Raw genomic sequence first — 23,341 nt, 5'->3', positions numbered from 1 at the left:
ATAAATAAAAACTCAATATGTAGTAAACATTTGCTAAACCTAGTTCAAGGAGAAAATGAATGAATTGGAAAAAGGAATTGAGGAATTCACTGAAAATGTGACACAGAGAAACCACAATTAGAATATGAAAGGATAACTAAGTAATAAAGGCTACACTGAAGGGCTTTAATATCATCTAATAGTTTCAGATAAAGAATGATGGAGAAGAAATATTTGAAGAGGTGAAAATTGAGAATTTATCAGAAATGAAGACCTGAGTTCCCAGATCAGAAATGAATTCCAAATACTGGACAGGATAAATAAAAATAAGCCTACAGCCAAAAACATGGTGAAACTATAGAACATCAAGGATAAAGAAAAAATCTTAAAAGCTGTGAGAGAGAAGAGAGTAGTACTTGAAAAGGAACTACAATTAGAATGACAGAATGCTTCTCTTTAACAAGAGAGGCTAACAGTTGAGTGGTAGCTTCAAGTACTAAGCTAAAATAGAACTTTCTGCCCAATTAAACTTTTATTCAAGAGTGAGTTCAAACTTTAAGATAATAAAGTTTTCAGAAGCAAATGTAAGAGATCTTCATGACCTTAGAATAAGCAAAGCTTTCTTTAAACAAGACACTAAAACCATGAAAAGATTGATAAACTGGACTTCATTAAAAATAAACATCTGTATCAATAACCAAAATTAAGAGAGTGCAAAGGCAAGCTGTAGATGGCGGGACAATATTTGTAGCATCTATAGCCAATGAAGGACTCCTATCTAGAGTATGTAAAATCAGTAACTTAAAGACAGCTTGTTTTTTTTTAGAAAATAGACAAAAGACCTAAGCAGGTATTTCCTGAAAAAAGAAAAGGTGTTCAACATCATTTATTCATCAAGGAAATGCAATTTAAAACCATTGAACAGTTGGAGCTCTACGTTGATGGTGGATGGGATATAAATTGGTACAGCCCCTTCAGTAAAATGTTTGGCTTATCTACTAAAATTAAGCATACACTGTACCCAATGATCCAGCAGTTTCACTCTTGGGCATATACCAAACAAAAATGAGTGCCTGTGTTTACCAAAAAACATGTTTAAGAATGTTCATAGCAGGTTTATTCATGATGGATAATTTGTCACATATTCACACAGTGAAATGCTATATGGCAATTAAAAAAAAATGAACTACCAATTTTAAAAAAAGGGCAACAGGGGCACCTCGGTGGCTCAGTCGTTAAGCGTCTGCCTTCAGCTCAGGTCATGATCCCGGGGTCCTGGGATCGAGCCCCGCATCGGGCTCCCTGCTCCGCGGGAAGCCTGCTTCTCCCTCTCCCACTCCCCCTGCTTGTGTTCCCTCTCTTGCTGTATCTCTCTCTGTCAAATAAATAAATAAAATCTTTAAAAAAAATTTTTTTTAAAGGGCAATATATGGTGAACCGTATAAGGACATTCAAGGGCACCTGGGTGGCTCAGTTGGTTAAGCGACTGCTTTTGGCTCAGGTCATGATGCTGGAGTCCCTGGATCGAGTCCCGCATCGGGCTCCCTGCTCGGCGGGGAGTCTGCTTCTCCCTCTGACCCTCCCCCCCTCTCATGGGCTCTCTCTCATTCTCTCTCAAATAAATAAATAAAATCTTTAAAAAAAAAAAAAGGGGGGGGGCGCCTGGCTGGCTCAGTCGTTAAGCGTCTGCCTTCGGCTCAGGTCGTGATCCCAGGACCCTGGGATCGAGCCCCACATCGGGCTCCCTGCTCCGCGGGGAAGCCTGCTTCTCCCTCTCCCAATCCCCCTGCTTGTGTTCCCTCTCTCGCTATGTCTCTCTCTGTCAAATAAATAAATAAAATCTTTTTTTAAAAAAAAAAAGGACATTCAAAATACTATGTAATTCCATTTGTAGGAAGTTCAAAAACATGAAAACATGGCAAACCCAAGATTTATATAGTATTAGAACTATTAGGCAAGTTCAGTATAGTTGCCACATAAAAGATTAGCATAAAAATTGATAGCATTACTATGCTCAGTTATCACCCATTGAATACATGACATTAAAGGAAAAATACTCCACTATAGAAACAAAACTATAAGATACTCAGAAATAAGCCCAGTAAATACTCTAGACCAGTTAAGAAAATCGTAAAATAATTAGATTCATAAAGAAGATCTGAATAAGTAGAAATACATATTATGTTCATGTATGGAAAGACTCAGTAGTATAATGATACTAGCTGTCTCCCAGATAATCTCTAAATCCAGTGCATAGCAAACTAGGCCTAAAACTCATGTGGAAGAATGAAGGGACAAAAATTAAAATTTTGAGGAAGAACCAGTTATGAAGATTTGTTTTGTTAAATTTTAAAATTTATTATGTAGCCACAGTAAATAAAGAGTGTAGCATTGGTGTAGGTATAAACAGTGCAACAGAATAGAGTGCCCTGAAAAAAATATATGTACACACATGATCTGTGACCGAGATTGCATTATTAACCAGTAGAGAAAGAACAAACGAATTAAAAAATGATGCTGGGTCAAAACTGGTTATCCATGTGGAAAGAAAAAATTCCATCCTTAGCTCACTTCAAAGCCAAGTTATCAGCAGATTAAAAATCTAAAAATGAAAAGCAAACTTGAAAAATTCAGAAGCGAATTTAGGAGAATATGTTTATGACTTTGAGATAGAAAGGGTTTCTCAAAGAACAGAGAGTGCAAACCATAAAAAGATTAAAATTTTAAAAATTCTTTTTACAAAAAGACACTATAAAGTTATGAGAAACATGAAAGAATGAATTTGAACTTTTTGCCTCATACCATATACAAACATAAAATGGATCTAATATTAGAGCTAAAATTATAAAACTTGGAAGAAAGCATGGCTAAGTCTTCACAACCTTGGCTTCAGCAAAGGATTCTTAGATATATCTGACACCCAAAGCATGAGCTACAAACGAAAAAATACATAATTTAGATTTGGGTGCTAATAGGAGGGAGTGAGATGTGATTCTAAAAGGGCAACAGGAGGAGGGGCACCTGACTGGCTTAGTCAGTGGAGCGTGTGATTTGATCGCGGGTTGTGAGTTTGAGCCCCAGATTGGGTGTAGAGATTACTTAAAAAAAATAAAACCTTAAAAACCTTTCTTACAAAAAGGCAGTAAGAGAGATCCCTGTGGTGATAGAAATGTTGCATACTTTACTACGTCAGTGTCAATGGCCAGATTGTGATATTGCGCTATATTGTACTGTTGCAAAATGTTACTGTGATGGGAAACTGACAGTGTGCACACAGGATCTTTCTATGTTACTTCTTGTAACTGCATGTGAATCTAAATTATCTCAAAAAATACATATTTATACAATAGAATGTTACAGAGTTTAGAATTAATGAATGGAAGAAACCACATTAATCCAAATGGATAAATCTGGGACACAACTTTGAATGTAAAGTGCAAATTGCAAAAGAATTGCCTTATTTCTTGATACATATGTAATTATATAAAAACATACATGGGAATGATAAAATTCAAATTCAGGACAGTGATTTCCTTTGGGGATCAGTAAGGGAGGAGATAAGCTTGTGAAAGGGAGCTCAGGAGGATCAATTACCATGATATTATTTTTTTTTTTTAAAGCTGGAACAAGTATTATAAGATGTTGAACTATTTTGAGCTACATGGTGAATATAGTTATGTTAGGTTGTTCTCTATTTTTCTGTGTGTTTAGAATACTTTATATTTTTAATCATTAATACACAATATATTGATAATTTTTTTTGTGAATCTTCTAAGTATTTAATCAGTAAACTAACCATAAAATCGGTTAACTTATACAAAGATTCTTAGAAGTGCTTGCAATTCTACAAATTTATTCTGAAGAATAAAACTGTGATGAGAGGTTGGATTCCTAGTTAGTAGTTAGGTTTTTTTGGAATTAGCTATTTAGAATGATAACACTGGGGACTGTTTATTCAGTGCTTCCTATGTGCATGCATAGTAAGCATTTTGTAAGCATTTTGCATATGATGTCTTGTTTAATTCCCAAAACAACCCCCTTGAAATTAGGTATTCGTTTTCCAATGAAGAAACTGGCTTAGTTTATCAAAGCTCACACGATCAGAATTGGAATCTGGGTCTCTGTGACTCTAAAGTTATGCTCTTAAGCCACTTTGCTGTATGCCTTTATTTTATATATATATAGTTGTCCTAAAAATTCTGTAGTAAATTAGAGTTTATTGAAAGAGGGGGAGGGCAAACATCTGCTGTACAAGATGATTTCTAGAGTTCAAGAGACCCACGATAAAAGCATCAAATCACATTTTTATTCCTCTTTCCCATCTACTCTGTTCATACCTGACTCCTTTCTGTTACTGTTGTTGAAACCTTACTATCCATTCTTGTAAAATCTACAGTGGACTGCAATTTCCAGTGTTATATTACCATAGAAATTTTTAGTTGGGAAAGTAGTTGAAGGAGTTGAAATTGGGAAATGAATCAGGAGCCAGTTAAGGAATTCAGGATGACTTAGAACTTTATATGCTATATTATATTTCACAAAGATTCAGGTCTTCTGATTTCTGATCTTGTATTTTTATTATTCAGTCTTTCCTTAAAAAAAAAAATCTAAGAAACAACATTAAGGGTAATGAACATAAACATCATTTGTGCTGTCAGTCCCTCTTCCTTCCGTACTCCTCCACTAGATGTCCTCTTCCTCTTTCTAGAATTCCCCATCCTAGAATGAGCTCTTGCTAGAATCTAGAGTACAACTTTCCTGTTTTTTTGTTTTTTAAACCAGGAATAGGGCAGAGGATGGCTCCTGCTACAATCAAGACAACTGTTCTCTTTTTCCTCAGGAATCATCAAAACCAATAGATTGTACTCTTTTAGACCTAACCATGAAAATTGTTTAGTTTATTAATGATTGATGATAATAGAATTTTTGGCAATTTGGATTAAACTCTTGTTTAATTGCTTGTGAAAACTGTAACAATGAATTTTAGATAATATAAACTGTTACCTCCGGCTTAAAGAATGCGAAAGTAAAAGTCTACCACTAAGAAATAACCATGAGAAAATAAATGTTGGGCACCCATATTCTAAAGGTTTATACTTAACCTCGTTGTTGATGTCTGTATTCATTGTTGTTCCGGCTAAACTTTGTTTTCCAGAACCAAAAGTCTTGCCATTCTTACGACCACTTTTTTTTTTTTTTAAAGATTTTATTTATTTATTTGACAGAGAGAGACACAGTGAGAGAGGGAACACAAGCAGAGGGAGTGGGAGAGGGAGAAGCAGGCTTCCCACTGAGCAGGGAGCCTGATGTGGGGCTCGATCCCAGGACTCTGGGATCATGACCTGAGCCGAAGGCAGACGCTTAACGACTGAGCCACCCAGGCGCCCCGTTACGACCACTTTTGTTGATAATCCTGTACTAGAATCCTTTGAGGAGAGGTGTCATAACATATAAGGATGCCATTATTCGTCAGAAAGAAACTGATTTACTTACTCTCTTACTGGAGAATATTAAACTTATCCTATTAAAATCATAAATAATAGCCCTGTAATTTTGTTGGGAGGCTTTAAAAGAGGTACATAATTGTGCTAGCTTAGATGTACCTATAATTTAATCTTTCTGTATTTCTGGTGGTAAGTTATTTATATTTTAACTTGGAGAAAGATTATGTTTTACCTTTTTATTTTCTAAGGAACTGGCATTTGATCCATATGAATCATATGCTCGAGATATTTTACGGCCTGGTTTTCATGATCGCTTCCTTAGTCAGTTATCAAAGCCTGGAGCGGCACTCTATTTACAGGTATAGTAATTTTTAAAACAAGATATATGATGTCTGAAAAGTAAACTTAAAAAAAAATTAATTACTTTGTTTTTTAGTCAATAGGCGAAGGTTTCAAAGAAGCTGTTCAGTATGTTTTACCCAGGCTACTTCTAGCCCCTGTTTACCACTGTCTACATTACTTTGAACTTTTGAAGGTAAGAAAACTCTTACTGCTATTTATAAAACATTCAAATGTGATGCAATTTTTTTTATCAATTTATTTGTGAATTATTATGTGAGCACCCATGAACATTGGTCTATATCTAATTGCTTTTTCTAGTTAAGAATAAAATGTAAATGAATCTGCAAAAGAGTGGCATATTTTCTCTAGTTTTAATAGTGAATTTTAAAGCAGTCATCAGATATTTTTATCTTGTGCCCTTTTTGCTTACAGGGCCAGTTGTTTGGAAACAACCTTGGACTTACGCATCCATGTCTCCATTTGGGGACCTCAGCAGATTGATTCAGGGACTTAGATAAGGGACCCAATGTAGAGAGAATGCCAAAGAAATGGAGAATATTAATCACCTAATTTTCATTGCTCAAGTTTGTAACTGTCTCTATAAAACTGCTTAACATTACTTTAGAAATAGTAAACTATGTATAATCCCAGTAAAAATTTCTTATTTGAGCACAGTTCAAAATATTCAATTTAAGAAACACTGAAAGGAAAGGATTTTGATTTTTTTCCCCCTTTTCCTTTTTCACACTTAAGGAAAAAGGGACCCTTAGTCTGTATAAGTTATAATTCATTGGTGTAGCTCAAAGTGATTTACTTTTAAACTTCTTATGTATATATCTAATGATGTCTCCTTTGGCTTATGGATAATATGTCCTAAGAAAACATCAATTTTTTTTTCAAAAATTTAAAATAAGGAATGAAATAATAAACATACTCTGTTTACTCTTAATGAACTAGCCCCATAGAGACAAAATAAGACATGGGTTAATACTATTATTTCTTTAACTTTTAAAAGAATGTTTGCTTCATTAAAGAAAAATTCTATTTAATATCATGATTTTGTTACAGAGAATTTATTAGCAGAAATTATATTTACAGTTTGCAGGAGTACATGCTGAAATGGGCTCTCTATAATGAATCAGTGAACGAAGTCCCATCTTTTTACATTGTAGGAATTTGGACCTTAGTTAGATTTCTCAAGTAGGAATGTTTGAACTGGAGAAAGACCAAGGGAGTTAAAGGATTTAATCACCAAGCAGAATTACAGAGCTCTTAGCTCTCCATTCTAGACTGAAAACAGCATACCATTTAAGGTCTTTGGTAATATTGAATGATTATTTTAAGAGGATAATCAAGAAGAAGCATTTGTTATACAAAACCATTCTTTACAAAGAATTTATTATGACAAACCATAGTCCTAACAGGATATTTGCAAACAAGTTTGTTATATAGAATCCTTGTTCATAATAGTTTATTTGATAATGGGATTTTAACCTGAGACAGTAATGACATTCTGAAGCATTAAAGGCCAAATGAAACCTAGAAGCAGTTATTAATTTCTAAGAAAGAACAAGAAGCTTTGATGAAGCTTGAAAAGGCTGTAAAATCTAATCAGCTTAATAATATAGAAAATTATTTACCCCCCCCAATACAGGCAATTAAAATTTTTAAAATTGTAAGTTGTGGTAGTAGAGTTTTTATTTTAAAACATCATTCAGCAATTTAAAAGATTTCTACTGGTTTAAGCATATGTATCCCTAGTTCATCTTACTGCCTAAAGTTCCATTGCAGAATTAGCAGTATATTGAGTGGGAAACCTTGCCTAATTAATCCCACAGACTGTGATCCCTCCTTTTTAATCTGCATTCCCTCAGTACTAAGGTATTATTTGTACTTATTTTTCAATTTCTATTTGTTGGTATGTTGCTTAATTAAATATTTTCAGTGAGCAGTATTTTCAAAGAATATTCTTTGAGATGCTAGTCCCATGAGATACTCTCAATAAAAAGTTGGTGAGGGGGGGATATGCAGTGGTTAGATATATTGGAGGAAGACTACATCCTTAATTATATACTCCTAGAAATTTTCAAAGTACATTAGAATATTAAAGACTTCATAAAATTGTGCAATAAAGCAATCTAATTGTTTTCTAGGGCTTCCCAAATTAATTAGACCATGAAACCCTTTTATATTTTTGTTTTATGTTAACACACAGTTTTGTATTGGTTTCAGGATAATGATTCAGTGATTCTATACATTCCTCAGTGCTCATCAAGAATCCCCTTTAACTACTTCAGGGGATCCTCACCTACCTACCTCTGGCAACCATCAATTTGTTCTCTGTATTTAAGTCTTTTTGTTTGTTTCTTTGTTTGTTTGTCCTCTTTTTTTCTTTGTTGTTCATTTGTTTCTTAAATTCCACGTATGAGTGAAATCATGTGGTATTTGTCTTTCTGTCAGTGACTTATTTCATCCAGCATTACACTGTAGGTCCATCCATATTGTTGCAAATGGCAAAATCTCATTCTTTTTTGTACCTGAATAATAATTCCATTGTATATATACACTGCATCTTCTTTATTCATCTATCAGTGGACGCTTGGGCTGCTTCCATGATTTGGCTATTGTAAATAATGCTGCAGTAAACATAGGGGTGCATATATCTTTTCAAATTAGTGTTTTTGTATTTCTTGGGTAAATATCCAGTAGCAGAATTACAGGATCACATTTTTAATTTTTCAAGGAACCTCCATACTGTTCTCTGTAGTGGCTGTACCAGTTTACATTCCCACCAACAGTGCATGAGGGTTCCTTTTTCTCCACATCCTTACCAACACTTGTTATTTCTTGTATTTTTTATTTTAGCCATTTTGATAAGTGGAAGGTGATACCTCATTGTAGTTTTGATTTGATCAGTGATGTTGATCATCTTTTCATGTGCTCTGTTGGGCATCTGTATGTCTTCTTTGGAAAAATGTCTGTTCAGGTCCTCTGCCCATTTTCTAATTGGATTACTTGTGGGTTTGGCATTGAGTTGTATAAGTTTTTTAATATATTTTGGATAGTAACCCCTTACTGGATATATCATTTGCAAATATCGTCTCCCATTCAATAGGTTGCCTTCTTACTTTTGTTGATTGCTTCCTTCACTGTGCAAAAGCTTTTTATTTTGGTATAGACCCAAAGTTTAATTTTGCTTGTTTCCCCTGCCTGAAGAGACATATCTGAAAAAATGTTTCTATAGCCGATATCAAAGAAATGAATACCTGTTTTCTTCTAGGAGTTTTATGGTTTCAGGTCTCACATTTAGGTCTTTCATCCATTTTGAGTTTATTTTTGTGTATGGTGCAAGAACGTGGTCCAGTTTCATTCTTTTGTATGTAGCTGTCCAGTTTTCCCAGCACCATTTGTTGAAGAGACTGTCTTTTACCCGCTGCATATTCTTGCTTTCTTTGTTATAGATTAATTGACCATATAAAGTTTTATTTCTGGGCTCTCTATTCAGTTCTTTTGACCTATATGTCTGTTTTTTTGCCAGTGCTGTACTGTTTGGATTACTACAACTTTATAATGTATTTTGAAATCTAGGGTTCTGATACATCCAGCTTTGTTCTTCTGTCTCAAGATTGCTTTGGCTATTTGGGGTCTTGTGTGGTTCCATACAAGTTTTAGTATTATTTGTTCTAGTTCCATGAAAAATGTTAGTGTTTTGATAGGGATTATGTTAAATCTGTAGATTGCTTTGGGTAGTGTGGACATTTTAACAATACTGATTTTCTGATCCATGAGCATGGAATATCTTTCCATTAGTTTGTGTCATCTGAGTTTCTGTCATCAGTGTTTCACAGTTTTTGGAGTAGAGGTCTTTCACCTACTTGGTTAAATTTATTTCTAGGTACTTTATTATTTTTGGTGCAATTGTAAATTGGATTGTTTTCTTAAATTCTCTTTCTGCTACTTCATTATTAGCATATAAAAATGTAACAGATTTCTGTATATTAATTGTGTATCCTGAGACCTTACTGAATTCATTTATCAGTTCTAGTACGTTTTTTGTTTTTGGTTTTGATAAAACCATTTTAAAACAATACATTTCTGGGGCACCTGGGTGGCGCAGTCGGTTAAGCATCCGACTCTTGGTTTTGGTTCAGATCGTGATCTCAGGGTCATGACATTGGCCTGGTGTGAGGCTCTACACTCAGCATGGAGTCTGTTTGGGATTCTCTCTCCCTCTCCCTTTGCCCCTAACCCACCCCTGTGTGTGTGCTGTCTCTCTCTCTTTCAAATAAATAAGTATATCTTTAAACCATAAGAATTTCTGGAAGTTACTTTGTTCTCTACATTTCACTAACACTGCCTTGGTCCAGGCCCCCCAGCGTATCTTGCTAGGACTACTGTAGTGGCTTCCTGTATGGCCTCATGAAACTTTCAGTTTTATTTTATTTTTTTTTTAAAGATTTTATTTATTTTATTTGAGAGAGAGAGAATGAGAGACAGAGAGCATGAGAGGGAGGAGGGTCAGAGGGAGAAGCAGACTCCCCGCCGAGCAGGGAGCCCGATGCGGGACGCGATCCCGGGACTCCAGGATCATGACCTGAGCTGAAGGCAGTCGCTTAACCAACTGAGCCACCCAGGCGCCCGGTTTTTTCAGTTTTAAAAAGTGTGGTTGGTTCCCTATTGACTTCGACGGAAAGTCTAAATTCTTTACCCTCTTTCCAGCTCATCTCAATTTTTAGCAGCCCTGGATATATCAAACCTGTTCAGGATTCCACTTTCCTTTTGTTCTAATTTCCCTGGAATTTCTCTTCTATTTCTGCCTTCCCTTTTCATCTGAGAAATTCCTACTTGTCAAAGAGTTTGTTCAAATCTTGGTTTCTCCGTCAAGTTTCCCTTGGTTCCTTAGGCTGATCCTTTTACCATGTTCCCTCTCTTTTACTTCCTCATAGAACTTGTCCCATTTTTATTGTCTACCTTGTTTTAGGCCGTGCTCCCCACATAATGGATGTGAGCCCTGAGTAGCTTTGAATTCTCATGCCTAGTAGTGTCTGGCACTTAGACAATAAATGCTTGTTAAAAAAATTAATGACAGGGCGCCTGGGTGGCTCAGTCGTTAAGCATCTGCCTTCGGCTCAGGTCATGATCCCAGAGTCCTGGGATCAAGCCCCGCATCGGGCTCCCTGCTCCGCGGGAAGCCTGCTTCTCCCACTCCCTCTCCCACTCCCCCTGCTTGTTTTCCCTGTCTGGCTGTTTTTCTCTCTGTCAAATAAATAAAACCTTTAAAAAAAAAATTAATGGCAAAAATAAAACAAAAATAAGTAAGTTTTCCTTAGAATTCCTATAAATGTCTTATATTTTAAAAGAAGCTTAATTGTAAATTGTATGTAATTACACTAATTTTGGAAACTTAGAATTTTTTAATAAGATTTATTTATTTGTTAGAGAATGAGCACACGAGCAGGGGGGAGTAGAAGGAGGAGAGAATCTGGGACCCCTGGGTGGCACAGTTGGTTAAGCATCCGACTCTTGGTTTTGGCTCAGGTCATGATATCAAGGTGTTGAGATCAAACCCCTCTTAGGACTCCATGCTCGGGACGGAGTCTGCTAAAGTTTCTCTCACTCTGTCACTCTCTCTCTCACCCTCTCCCTCTCTCCCTCTCCCCCTCCCTGTGCTTGCTTATGCTCGCTCGCTCTAAAATAAATAAATAAATCTTTTAAAAAGAAGAAGAAGAAGGAGAGAATCTCCAGCAACTCCCCGCTGATCACAGAGCCTGACACAGGGCTCAATTCCATGACCCCAAGATCATGACCTGAGACAAAATCAACATTCAGATGCTTAATGGACTGAACCACCCAGGTGCCCTGGAGACTTAGAATTCTTTAAACTTTAGCTAAATAATTAAGTAAGTGTAAGACTTGAATACTACTAAAACTGAAAAATAATACTCTTTTTTCAATGTGAAGTTTAATTTGCTTTATTAAACAAATTTATAGTTGTTACTTGGGACTATGTAAATATGTTGACCATATAATCTAAGGAAAAGTAAGTTTCCCTCAATTTAAAAAAATTGGGTTCAGATCTATACTGTTATATGTACATTAGTGTATTCATTTCCTAGGGCTTCCAGAGCAGAGCACCACAGACTGCGTGGCTTAAAAACAATAGCACAGCTCTGGAGACTAGAAGTCCAAAATTAGGGTGTCAGCAGAACCATACTCCCTCTCAAGACTTTAGAGCAGAATCCTGCCTCTTAGCTTCTGGTGGATCCTAGCAATCCTTGGTAGCTCTTGGCTTGTCAGTGCCATCACTTCATTCCTTGCCTCCATCTTCACGTGGCTTTCCTCACAGCTTCACATTCTTCTCTTATCTCTGCATCCAAGTCTCCTCTCTCTCTCTCTCTCTCCCTCTTTGTTACATAAATTAACCCATTTATTATAGGCTAGCAATGTTTCAAATGGTGGAGCTTCTGCTGGTCTTTGAATTCCTTCAGTCTTCTGATGGCTGACTTACTGTGATGGCAGAAGTGGTGTTGTAGGTCCAGGCGCCACCAGCGACGGTTTTCATGCAAGAGCCACAATGCCAGATCCCCACAGCTCATCTTTTCATCTTGGTTTTGCCACAGAAGGAGCAAGTGTACTTGGCGTGCTGGCTTATTTCAATCTTCTTCACCATTTTCCTGAGGGAGGCACCATAACGGGTCCCCTATTTACCCATGATTCCGACCTTCTTGGTGTGTTTAGCCATGTTGCCGCAAACTAGGTCTGGGCTAAAAAGACTTTATTTATTTATTTGAAAGAGAGAGACACAGCGAGAGAGGGAACACAAGAAGGGGGAGTGGGAGAGGGAGAAGCAGGCTTCCCACTGAGCAGGGAGCCCGATGTGGGGCTCAATCCCAGGACCCTGGGATCACGACCTGAGCCGAAGGCAGACGCCTAACGACTGAGCCACCCAGGCGCCCCGCCTTGTCCTCTGTCTTACAAAGGTGCTAAGTCAACAGGTGTAAGGCCCACCCTAATCCAATATGACCTCATCTCAACTTGATTATATCTGCAAAGACCCAATTTTCAAATAAGATAACATTTGCAGGTACCAGAGGTTAGGACTTGAACACAGTTCAACCCATTACAATTCGTTTTTGGTATGCTATAGAATTATATTCATTTTTGGTTTTCTGATTTTCCAGTATATAATGACTTTCTTAAACCCATATATATAGTTTTATATTAAGCCAATTTAAGTATCATTTCATTCTGATCTTAGATTTTAAAATTTCATTTTAGTCATAAAAATCTAGTGAAAAGCCAACGGACTTTTGGCAGGATGGACTATAGGCAGGTAAAAACGGACACGAATACAAAACTACTAACTTAATCATCTGAATAAGACTAAGTGTATATAATTGGGTTTGGGGTTATCATGTATGCTTTGTCTTAAATGAAAAAATAGAATATTTAACACTTAAAATCTCTATACCTTTCTTAGGTTTTATTGGTATTAAAAAGTACAAGATTAGCAAAATAATTGAGAGAAAACATGTCTGAGTTTAATTTTAACAGATCATTACAACCATGTGTTTTTAAGTAAGATTAAATTGAGGAGCAACAGAATAGTAAGTATTGTAGTTGATGTTATTTCATTATAATATTGCAGTGTTTATCTTGATCACAAGCTTTATTTTAGAAAATAAGAACACTAACAACTTTAATCTGAAGACTCAGATGGTTAGACTCTTGCTATATGTTAAAATTTAACATTTTGGGGCACCTGGGTGGCTCATTTGGTTAATCAACTGCCTTCGGCTCAGGTCATGATCCTGGAGTCCCTGGATCGAATTCCGCATCAGGCTCCCTGCTCGGCAGGGAGTCTGCTTCTCCCTCTGACCCTCCCCCTTCTCATGTGCTGTCTCTCTCTCATTCTCTCTCTCTCTTTCAAATAAATAAATAAAATCTTAAAAAAAAAAATTAACATTTGGTTGCCTGGCTGGCTCAGTTGGTGGAGCATGTGACTCTTGATCTTGGGATTATAAATTTGAGCCCCGTGTTGGGTGTAGAAATTAAAATAAAATATTTAAAAAGAAATTAAAAAAACCAAAATTTAACATTAAATTTTCTAATATTCTTAGATTTTTTGCATAGCACACTGATTTGAAGATTGGCCCTTTTTCCCCTTAAAATCGCAAATACTACAAAAATTGTAGCTGCAAATGTTTAAGTACAGGAATTGTGGAAAAGGATTATAGATAAAAACTTAGAACTGAATGGTACAATGAGTGGAAAATTTAGGATAAAAAATTGAGAAATGTTAAAATTAAAAGATTTTATCCTCCCAAAATAGTCTTTAAAAAAAAAAAATGCTAAACAAGGGGTGCCTGGGTGGCTCAGATGGTTAAGTTTCTGCCTTTGGCTCAGGACATGATTCCAGGGTCCTGGGATCAAGCCCCACATTGGGCTCCCTGCTCAGTAGGGAGCCTGCTTCTCCCTCTCCCTCTGCCCACCCCCCCCCACTGTGTGCACATGTTCTCTCTCTCAAAATAAATAAAATCTTAAAAAAAAAAAAGAAAAAGAAATCTGCACTACAAACATCTTGTATACATTTGTTAATGGCTTTGGTTTGCTGCTTTTCCAGTTTGGGAGCTGGACAATATCAAACATGTACTCTAGATCATTTTTATCTTTTTTTTTTCATGTTCTGTGTCTGGTTTAACTGCTATATGCTTCAGACCATTTTTTATTCTGCCCATGAGCTGATGACTTAATACCAGCAATAAGAGAAGGTTTAGAAAACATAGCTTCTGTCATAAAAATAAGTCCAACAGAGGTCTGTCTAGCTTCCATTCCCTTGAACTAGATTTCTAAATTTGGAAATTCTTATCCAGAAACCATGAACTCAAACCAATGAGCTAAATGGTATTATATCTGACTGCAGACGTTAAATGTCTGAAGTTAAGCATAGGATAGTGTAATTCAGTAGCCATTGTAATAATAAAGCTGACTATTGTATTACTCTAATTTTAAATTTTAAATCAACTAAACTGTGGGGTGCATTTATTATTTTGGTAATTTTTTCTCTGATAAAAACAGAGAAATGGTTTTAAAAGGTATTTTATTTTCGTAAATGAGTGTTAACATCTAACACTTTTTAGGGTTGATATTCCTGTTTAAAGTTTCAAACTCCTTTCCACACTTCAGATTTTAACTTGCTTTTCCATTATGCTTGCATTTTCTGCCATTTTTATTTCATGTCCTCTCCTGGAACTCCAGTTAATGTATGTTGAACTACTTTGTGTTGTCCCACAGATCTATGAGACTGTTCATTTTTCTTAAATTTTATCCTTCCTTGTTCTTCAAATTAGTAATTTTTATTAATTTGTCAGTAGAACTATTAGTTATTATCTAGAACTTCCGTTTGGATTTTGTTTTACAGTTTCCACAGGCTCCCTGTCTGTCCACTCAGTAAGACCATGTTTTCATTTAATTCTTTGAACATGATCATAAAAGCCACTTTGAAGCCTTTCTTAAATTCAACATCTGGGCCCACTTGGAGTCATTTTCTATTAACTGACTTTTCTCCCCCTGAACATGGGTTACATTTTCCTGTTGTTTGCTCGTTAACAATTCTGGATTCTATTGTGTTGAGGATTGTTGGGGTTCTTGTTTTTGGATTATTGTGTTTTTGCTTTACTAGGCAGTTAACTTTCCTGGACTCAGCTGCAAATTTGTCTCTTCTATATTGTGAAGCAACCGATATCTCTGTTCACTTTCTAGGATTTCCATATGCTACTTTTTTAGCTGATTCTCTTGGGTCTCCCCTACACATGTATGATTTGGCAGTCAGACAAGTGTTTGGGCAGAGATTGTGTTCAGATTTGGGGGCACAGTCTCTGTGGTTCCCTTATGCCCAGAGATTTCCCCCTTAATTTCCAGCTACCCTGTCAGCTTTAAGCTTTACCCCCTGGCACCTGAAACCAGTAAGGCTTCAGCTTTCTGCTACCTGAGCTGTGTACATTTGGGGAATAAACTCAGTTCTTAAAAAGCCTCAGAACTCATCCATTAGAGTTCTGTCTTTCAAGAATAGATTCCTCTTTGGTCTCTGCCTGATTTTTTGCCAGGCTTCCTCGGGGTCTTTCCATGCATGTAAGGGTTTAGCAATCAGCCAGGTACCTGGAGAGAGTTTATTTTCAGATTTTGGGTTTCAGCCCGTTAGCAGTTCATTCATTTCCAGATTTCCCCCTTAAATTTCCTCTTAAACTGTGCTCTTTTATCTCTAGCCCATAGAGGCTCTTTTCCTCTCATTCTTCCCCACTGTATTGCCATGAGAGTTTGGGGAAAGCCTGAATCTCACAAGTGTATACACCTGCGAGTTGTAGCTTTTCAAGAGTAATTGCTGCTGCTGGCTTATGCTTTCTTTTAGATGTTTTCCAGTGCCGACAAATAGTTATTTTTACATTTTGTCCAGATTATATAATTGTTATCTGTGGGAGGGCTCTCAAGACTTCTTCACTTCACTACCGTTACTGGAAATTCTTGCATTTTTATAGCTTTTCTGCAGTATTTGTTATGGCTATGGTGTTTACAGCAGTAGGAGGGGCAACAGTGAAGGACGAATATTTGCTAATTTCATTCCGAATGGAACTTGATGGGCTTTCCCCTGTTGATCTGCCCTTTTGAGTTTTTTTCCATTCAGCTATCAATATTCTAAATAGTTTCTAAAAATATACAAAGGACCACACTTAATTATCTCAATAAAACTTGTGACTTTCCTCAAAAAGCTTTGAGAATTTTGCTTTTATTTCCTAACAGTGAATTATAAGTCATGTTATAATTTACACTTTAAGATTTCATTTTTATATTGGCTAATGTAATACACTGGCTAATTTAATACAGATATTATATAAATTATAATTATGGAAGAACTATACTAATACTATAAATTTATACTGTTTATACTACAAATTTATACTGTTTATTCTATTTCCCTTGGAGGGAAATGAGGGTTTAGGCTGATTAAGTAAAAGAAGATCAAATTTTGTTAATATCATTGACATCACTTACTGGTTGAAATTTTGTGTATTTTAAGAAAATTATCTGCATATATGAAATCACTACTCATAAAATAACTTTTGAGGGGAAAGGAACTGATTATGAAATGTACTTTCTAACTTAATGAGTAGTATGAGTAATTGAAGTCTGCAGACAATCTCTAAATCTCATTTTAGTTATGAATTTCATCTTTTTCACCCATACTTTTTAGTTGTGCTGCTACTATAAAAGAATAGTTGAGGGTTATTGCATTTCTTATGCTCAGCCTTAATGGGATGTGTGAATTATGAGATAGCAAAGAGTCAGGAGCAGTTGGCTTAATTCGTTGGTTTCTGGAATAATTTGGATAATATTCCATACATTGGTTTACAGGACTAGTAAATTAAATTTACCATTTGACCGTGTATTTTCCACTTTGCAATCTGTTCTTAGCATCTCATCAAAGAGTATACAGGTAACCATTCCACAGTCAAAATACAATCCCCATCTTTGCTTGTGTTTTCCCATTCTGTGATAAGCTTTTTATATATACACAATATTTAAGATAAAGATAAATCTTTATGTCCCAAACCTTAGACAATTATATATTTCTTGATTGTATATTTTATCATCCTGTGCATTGCAATTTACCTATTTGAATGGAATAGTTTTTACTTGGTGAATATTTTCTTAATAGGTATTTCAAAGTCATATCAGTTTTTTAGGTAGTGTATTGAAAAGGTTCTTGAACTGAGGTTCAGAAATCGTGGGTCATGCCTGCCTTCGCCATCAAGTATATGACAGTTCCTTCATTTTATATAATCTCATGTTGGAAAATTAATTTCTAGAAATAAAAACATGAATTCAAAGGTTTTGTGTTTTTTTAAACAAAAGGAAGCCATTCTATGTGAATCAGTTGAACTCTTTGCCACTGCTTTGTTTCTGTAGCAAGAATAAGCCACCCCTTTGATGGTAGTTAGCTTCAGTTATTCTGTACCAATGCCCAGTTTAAATCAGCCATGTTAAGCAAAAATGCTTATAAGAAAGGTCATTTATTACATTGAAATTTATTTTAGATGTTTGGGTAATGCTATGAAGGTAAAAATTGCATTTAAAAATTACTTCATTAGTAAAGTCTTATGGGTTTGACATAGACTTTGGGTTTGTGGTTTTAAAATGTATTAACAATATTTTTGAGATACTGGTATATTCTGTATGTGAAATGCTATAGTTAAATAGTAGATAAATGACCCAGAAGCTTGAAACATTTTTAAAATAGAAAATCAAATGCATGTCTAAACGGATTTGTTACTTTCATGCTCTTTTTATGTGTGCTAAAACTGTGTTTTTGTATGACTTACGGTATGTTTGCCTGAATTAATAATATAAAAAATAAAAGGGTAGAATATGAGGGACCCAGTATTCTGCTACCTCTTTGTGCCAGCTCTTAAGACTAAAAAATTACTTTGTATCCTATTGAGTCGAATATTTGAGTGATTACATTCTGAAACAACTCAGTGCAATAGTTCTCTTTAGTGGTGCTTTTGTTACACCCCATACAACTTTGTCCTTTTTTTTTTTTTTTAAGATTTTATTTATTTATTTGACAGAGAGACAGCAAGAGAAGGAACACAAGCAGGGGGACTGAGAGAGGGAGAAGCAGGCTTCCCGCAGAGCAGGGAGCCCAATGCGGGGCTCCATCCCAGGACTCTGGGATCATGACCTGAGCCAAAGGCAGACGCTTAACGACTGAGCCAACCAGGCACCCCTAATTTTGCCCTTTCTTAATGAACATTGCTTTCAGTGTGAGATTGCTGCTTTGGAAGCCAAACTCAGTAAGGTTAATGGTAACATTTAGTCCCCCAAAATTCTGCCATGTGAGAGGTAGTTTTAGAGTGATAGGGATAGAGAGTATTTTGAGAGCATGCCCAAAGTCCAGCCTTCAGCCTACTAGTAATATCCATTAAGTAAAAACATAATAGCTTTCTTTTATGAACACTTGGCTATTGACTTCCTTTAATCTAGCTGGCCATACTGAAGAGCAATACTATGAGTAAATGATATCTAAGTACTTTTTGATATATATAAAAGTTTTTTTATCCTTTGGGAAAAAAACATTTTTCTCCTTTTTTTTCTGGGGGATTATCATGAAACAACACAATTGAGACTAAAAAGTGCAGATTAAGTAAATTATTTTTATAAAATGGTTTAGGCTTTGAGTAAGAAATACGTTTACTTTTCACAAGTCATCAGTCCGTGTATGTGTGTATAACTGATCTTTATCAGTTGAAATGGAAAGGAATGTGTTGTTGATCTTTAAGGAGTATCTCTTAAGAACATAAAATCCTTAAAGTAATAATGAATAATTATGCTCATTGAAAAGTAAACCTTGGGGCGCCTGGGTGGCTCAGTTGGTTAAGCGACTGCCTTCGGCTCAGGTCATGATCCTGGAGTCCCGGGATCGAGTCCCGCATCGGGCTCCCTGCTCGGCAGGGAGTCTGCTTCTCCCTCTGACCCTCCCCCCTCTCATGTGCTCTCTCTCATTCTCTCTCTCTCTCAAATAAATAAATAAAATCTTTAAAAAAAAAAAAAAAAGAAAAGTAAACCTTTACAAATTACTTTGAATATTTTATGGTTTTATTTCTCATGGCTTTTCCTTTATGACAGAGAGGAAGTGTTCTTAAATGTTGCATGAAAACTACTGATAAATGTTATTTCTTAACTCTTTCTCTTTGGCAGCCAGAAACAGGTTGAGAAGTTGACTGAATTCTTGTCATTTGTTATAACTCATACCTCAGTTAATTGCTTGCTTGAATTATAGCCACCTGTTGTATTGACAATTCGTAGTTATTGATGACTCAATCCTTATTAAGTACAGACTTTCTGTCTAGCATATATAGTATATTTGCCACTGACAGAAAATGTGCTTGAGTTTCGCTAATATGTACACTTCTAGTTTTACTCAAAATCTTGTCATGTGAATACTGACAAAGTTCATGATACTAATGTTAATTCTGTAGTAGAACTATGCAGAAAACAACTTAGACTTATACTGTATATCACCATTTACAAAGTACTTTGATTTTTAATAAGAACCCCATTCAGTAGGCAGGGCAGGCATTTTACAGGCCTCATTTGACAGTTGGGAAAAGTGAAACTCAGAAGTCAGATAATCTGCCCCATAGTCACACAGAAGTAGAAGCAAAATTTGGTCCTAGGTTTTGTGTCTTCAAGTTCCTCTCCACTATATTGCATCCTTCCCTGTGTATTTATCTTCCTAATCATCCTGTTGTTACAATGGTAGTGTTGGAATCAGAAACCTAAGACCAAGTTCCATGCTTGAGAAAAAAATCTCATCTGTGTGCTTCCTGCTGTGCAAAATCCTCTGCTGGTTAAGAAGATAATTTATGTCCCTCATTTCTTTTCAGTCATATGCATCTGAGAAACTGCACATTACTGCCTGTCACAAGGTGTGACATCTTTAACACTGCTTCTGCTCTTTTTTTTTTTTAATGTGGAAAACTTGGTTGCATGTTGATACAGAAAGTAGTACATAAAGAAGAAAATGCTTTTTTAAAAGAATATATTTTATGACACATCTAAAAATTTTATTGTGGCAGAAAGAGTTGAATCACTGTTATTTTCATTCTTGAATAAAATGAGCTGCTTATTCTTTTTGTCCAAAACTGTCCTGCGGGTTCAGCTTTGTCATTTTGACTTTGCAGCAGTTAGAAGAAAAGAGTGAAGATCAAGAAGACAAGGAATGTTTGAAACAAGCAATAACAGCTTTGCTTAATGTTCAGAGTGGTATGGAAAAAATATGTTCTAAAAGTCTTGCAAAACGAAGACTGAGGTGAATATTTTTACCTTTTTAATAATCCTCCCTTTCACCCTGAATATAAATTCAGGGTGAATTTATAAATATAAATTCAGGGATCCCAGTTCCCTCCTCACGTAAACAATGAAGAAAATAGTTTTAGTGACAAGCTTGGTCTTTCAGAGGAAGTGACATCAAAGCCAAGAGAATTTGTTATTGTTTGAAAAACCTTTCATATTTGTGCATTTTCCTTGCATACTCCCAGACAAGACCTCCTGAGAGTCAACTGGTAAGCTAAAGGAGAGACAGAGAAAAATGTCTTGAGTAGATTTATGTCAACATCATCGTTCTGTCAAAGTAAAATTCGTAGTGTCCTTTTTTTTAGGGATTATGTAACTTGAGGTATTAATTCAGATAACATTGCTTCCACTTTCTTAATTATAATATGTGCATGTTTGTTAGCTTTAGGTCTTGTCCACTTAAACATTTCTAAATAATTTTTTAAGTCTTTTAAATTATTTTTTCCCTATATTGGCTACTTTTTAATATTTGTCATTCTAAATATTTAGTAGCCAAGGTAGAAATAATCATTCCATAGCTAAATTTATAGAGTAGAATTTTGTCAATAGTCATTGTTCTTTTTAGAGCACTAAAAAAAGTCTCTACTATGTTGCTGTAGTTCCTAAAATGGTACAGTATTGTAACACTAATATATTTGGAGAATTAGTGAGAACCTTCTCAGTGCAACTTTTTAAAATGTACTTTTACATTGTCCTTTATTTACATGAATTCTAGATTGTCTGTCATCTGTGCACTAATAATGTTTTTTTTACTTTATCCCAGTGAATCTGCATGTCGGTTTTATAGTCAGCAAATGAAGGGGAAACAACTAGCAATCAAGAAAATGAACGAGATTCAAAAGAATATTGATGGTTGGGAGGGAAAGGACATTGGACAGTGTTGCAATGAATTTATAATGGAAGGAACTCTTACACGTGTAGGAGCCAAACATGAGAGACACATATTTCTCTTTGATGGCTTAATGATTTGCTGTAAATCAAATCATGGGCAGCCAAGACTTCCTGGTGCTAGCAATGCAGAATATCGTCTTAAAGAAAAGTTTTTCATGCGAAAGGTACAAATTAATGACAAAGATGACACCAGTGAGTACAAGCATGCTTTTGAAATAATTTTAAAAGATGAAAACAGTGTTATATTTTCTGCCAAGTCAGCTGAAGAGAAAAACAATTGGATGGCAGCATTGATATCTTTACAATACCGGAGTACACTGGAAAGGATGCTTGATGTGACGATGCTGCAGGAAGAGAAGGAGGAGCAGATGAGGCTCCCTAGTGCTGATGTTTATAGATTTGCAGAGCCTGACTCTGAAGAGAATATAATATTTGAAGAAAACATGCAGCCCAAGGCTGGAATTCCAATTATCAAAGCGGGAACTGTTATTAAACTTATAGAGAGGCTCACGTACCATATGTACGCAGGTAAGAAATAAAAAGTTGCCTGTCACTTTTATTTTCCTGCTTCCAGCTGATTTTCTTTGCTGCACAGGTCATTGTGCCTAAAATAGAAAGCAAACTAACAACAAAAGATCCTCCGCATTATTCCGAGTTCATTTTCCTTTGCCTAAAAATACTGCCATTTATACTTTTTCTACCACATTTACATATTATTTTTAACTTTACAACCAGAATTACAAATGAGAAAATAAAATCACTTGGCTAAATTTACCCAATTAGTGGCAGAAACAAAACTAAAAGTAGTGGTAAATCATCATCATTAGGGTCTAACAACCTTTACCTCTTCTTTTTTCTTTCTTCTCCTTCCATTACTGAGATTATAAAGTCAGTAAAAATTTTGGTATACGTTCATCACCAAAATTGTGCTGGTAGTACAAATATGCACAGCATTGTTTTTTCTTAATTTCTATTCCTAAAACTTAATTAAGTTTAGCAATCCTGAAAGTCATTAAAGTTTTCAGTATTTGTTTGCATTTTACAACCAATGTCATTTAAAAAAACAATTTTACCTTAGCAGGGCAGTTTTTAGAGACAAACGTGTCCAGACTACTTAGGAAGATCGGTAGAGGCCGAATCAAATGTAATGTTTGAGAGTTAAGGAACAAACATAATGATTCTTTTTTTAAAGTAATTTTATTTCTTCTCGTAAAGTAACCCATGATAATCCAATGTTCCTCAACCTTCAACTTCTCTACACAATAGAAAGCTTGGAAATTGGGCAATACTGTAGCGTATGGTATAGTGGAAAGAGCACCAAATCTGGATTTACACCCCACTCTATCACAGTTCCTTAAGGTCCCAGAATCTCAGTTTCCATCTCAAAAATCAATATCGCAACAGCAACCTTAGAATGTTATTGGAAAGAATAGATGAACTACAACATGTGAAAACTCTTTGTAAATCTAAATGTAAACTTACTTTCAAAGAATTTTTATTACAAAGACATATAAACTCAAACGTAACTCTTATAACATAAATGCTGTTCTTAAGTAGTTGAACGTGAAAGTTAACCTCCATCCCAAACTTCTTGCTTAAATATATTCCTATTTCTAGACGTGTGTTTCTGAGGGAGGTCGATTTTTTTGTTTGTTTTGTTTTTTCATTTTTTTAAAGTCCTCTAAATAGGTTCTCAGTTCTCTCTGGAAGCTGTTCTGACACCAGTTAAATTAAACTTTTAAAGATACCCATTAACTAATCCACTGTAAGAA

General features: G+C 35.5%; 1 protein-coding gene and 1 pseudogene across 2 annotated transcripts in view; one reads left to right on the top strand and one right to left on the bottom strand.

Moving 5' to 3' along the window:
• The window catches only part of SOS1 (SOS Ras/Rac guanine nucleotide exchange factor 1), a 143,127-nt gene that overhangs the window by 81,690 nt on the left and 38,096 nt on the right, over window positions 1-23,341 (top strand). For both annotated transcript variants that reach the window (XM_021697319.1, XM_044919136.1), the window contains exons 7-10: window positions 5,672-5,782; window positions 5,860-5,958; window positions 20,507-20,634; window positions 21,442-22,097. In XM_021697319.1, coding sequence (XP_021552994.1) covers window positions 5,672-5,782; window positions 5,860-5,958; window positions 20,507-20,634; window positions 21,442-22,097 — 994 coding nt within the window. The remainder of the gene's footprint in view (window positions 1-5,671; window positions 5,783-5,859; window positions 5,959-20,506; window positions 20,635-21,441; window positions 22,098-23,341) is intronic.
• LOC110587430 lies at window positions 12,203-12,507 on the bottom strand (annotated as a pseudogene).

Source organism: Neomonachus schauinslandi, chromosome 10, assembly GCF_002201575.2.
Source record: "Neomonachus schauinslandi chromosome 10, ASM220157v2, whole genome shotgun sequence".
Classification (NCBI taxonomy): Eukaryota; Metazoa; Chordata; class Mammalia; order Carnivora; family Phocidae; genus Neomonachus; species Neomonachus schauinslandi.
Note: the sequence above shows the minus strand (reverse complement) of the source record. Positions and strands in the feature narration are given on the sequence as shown.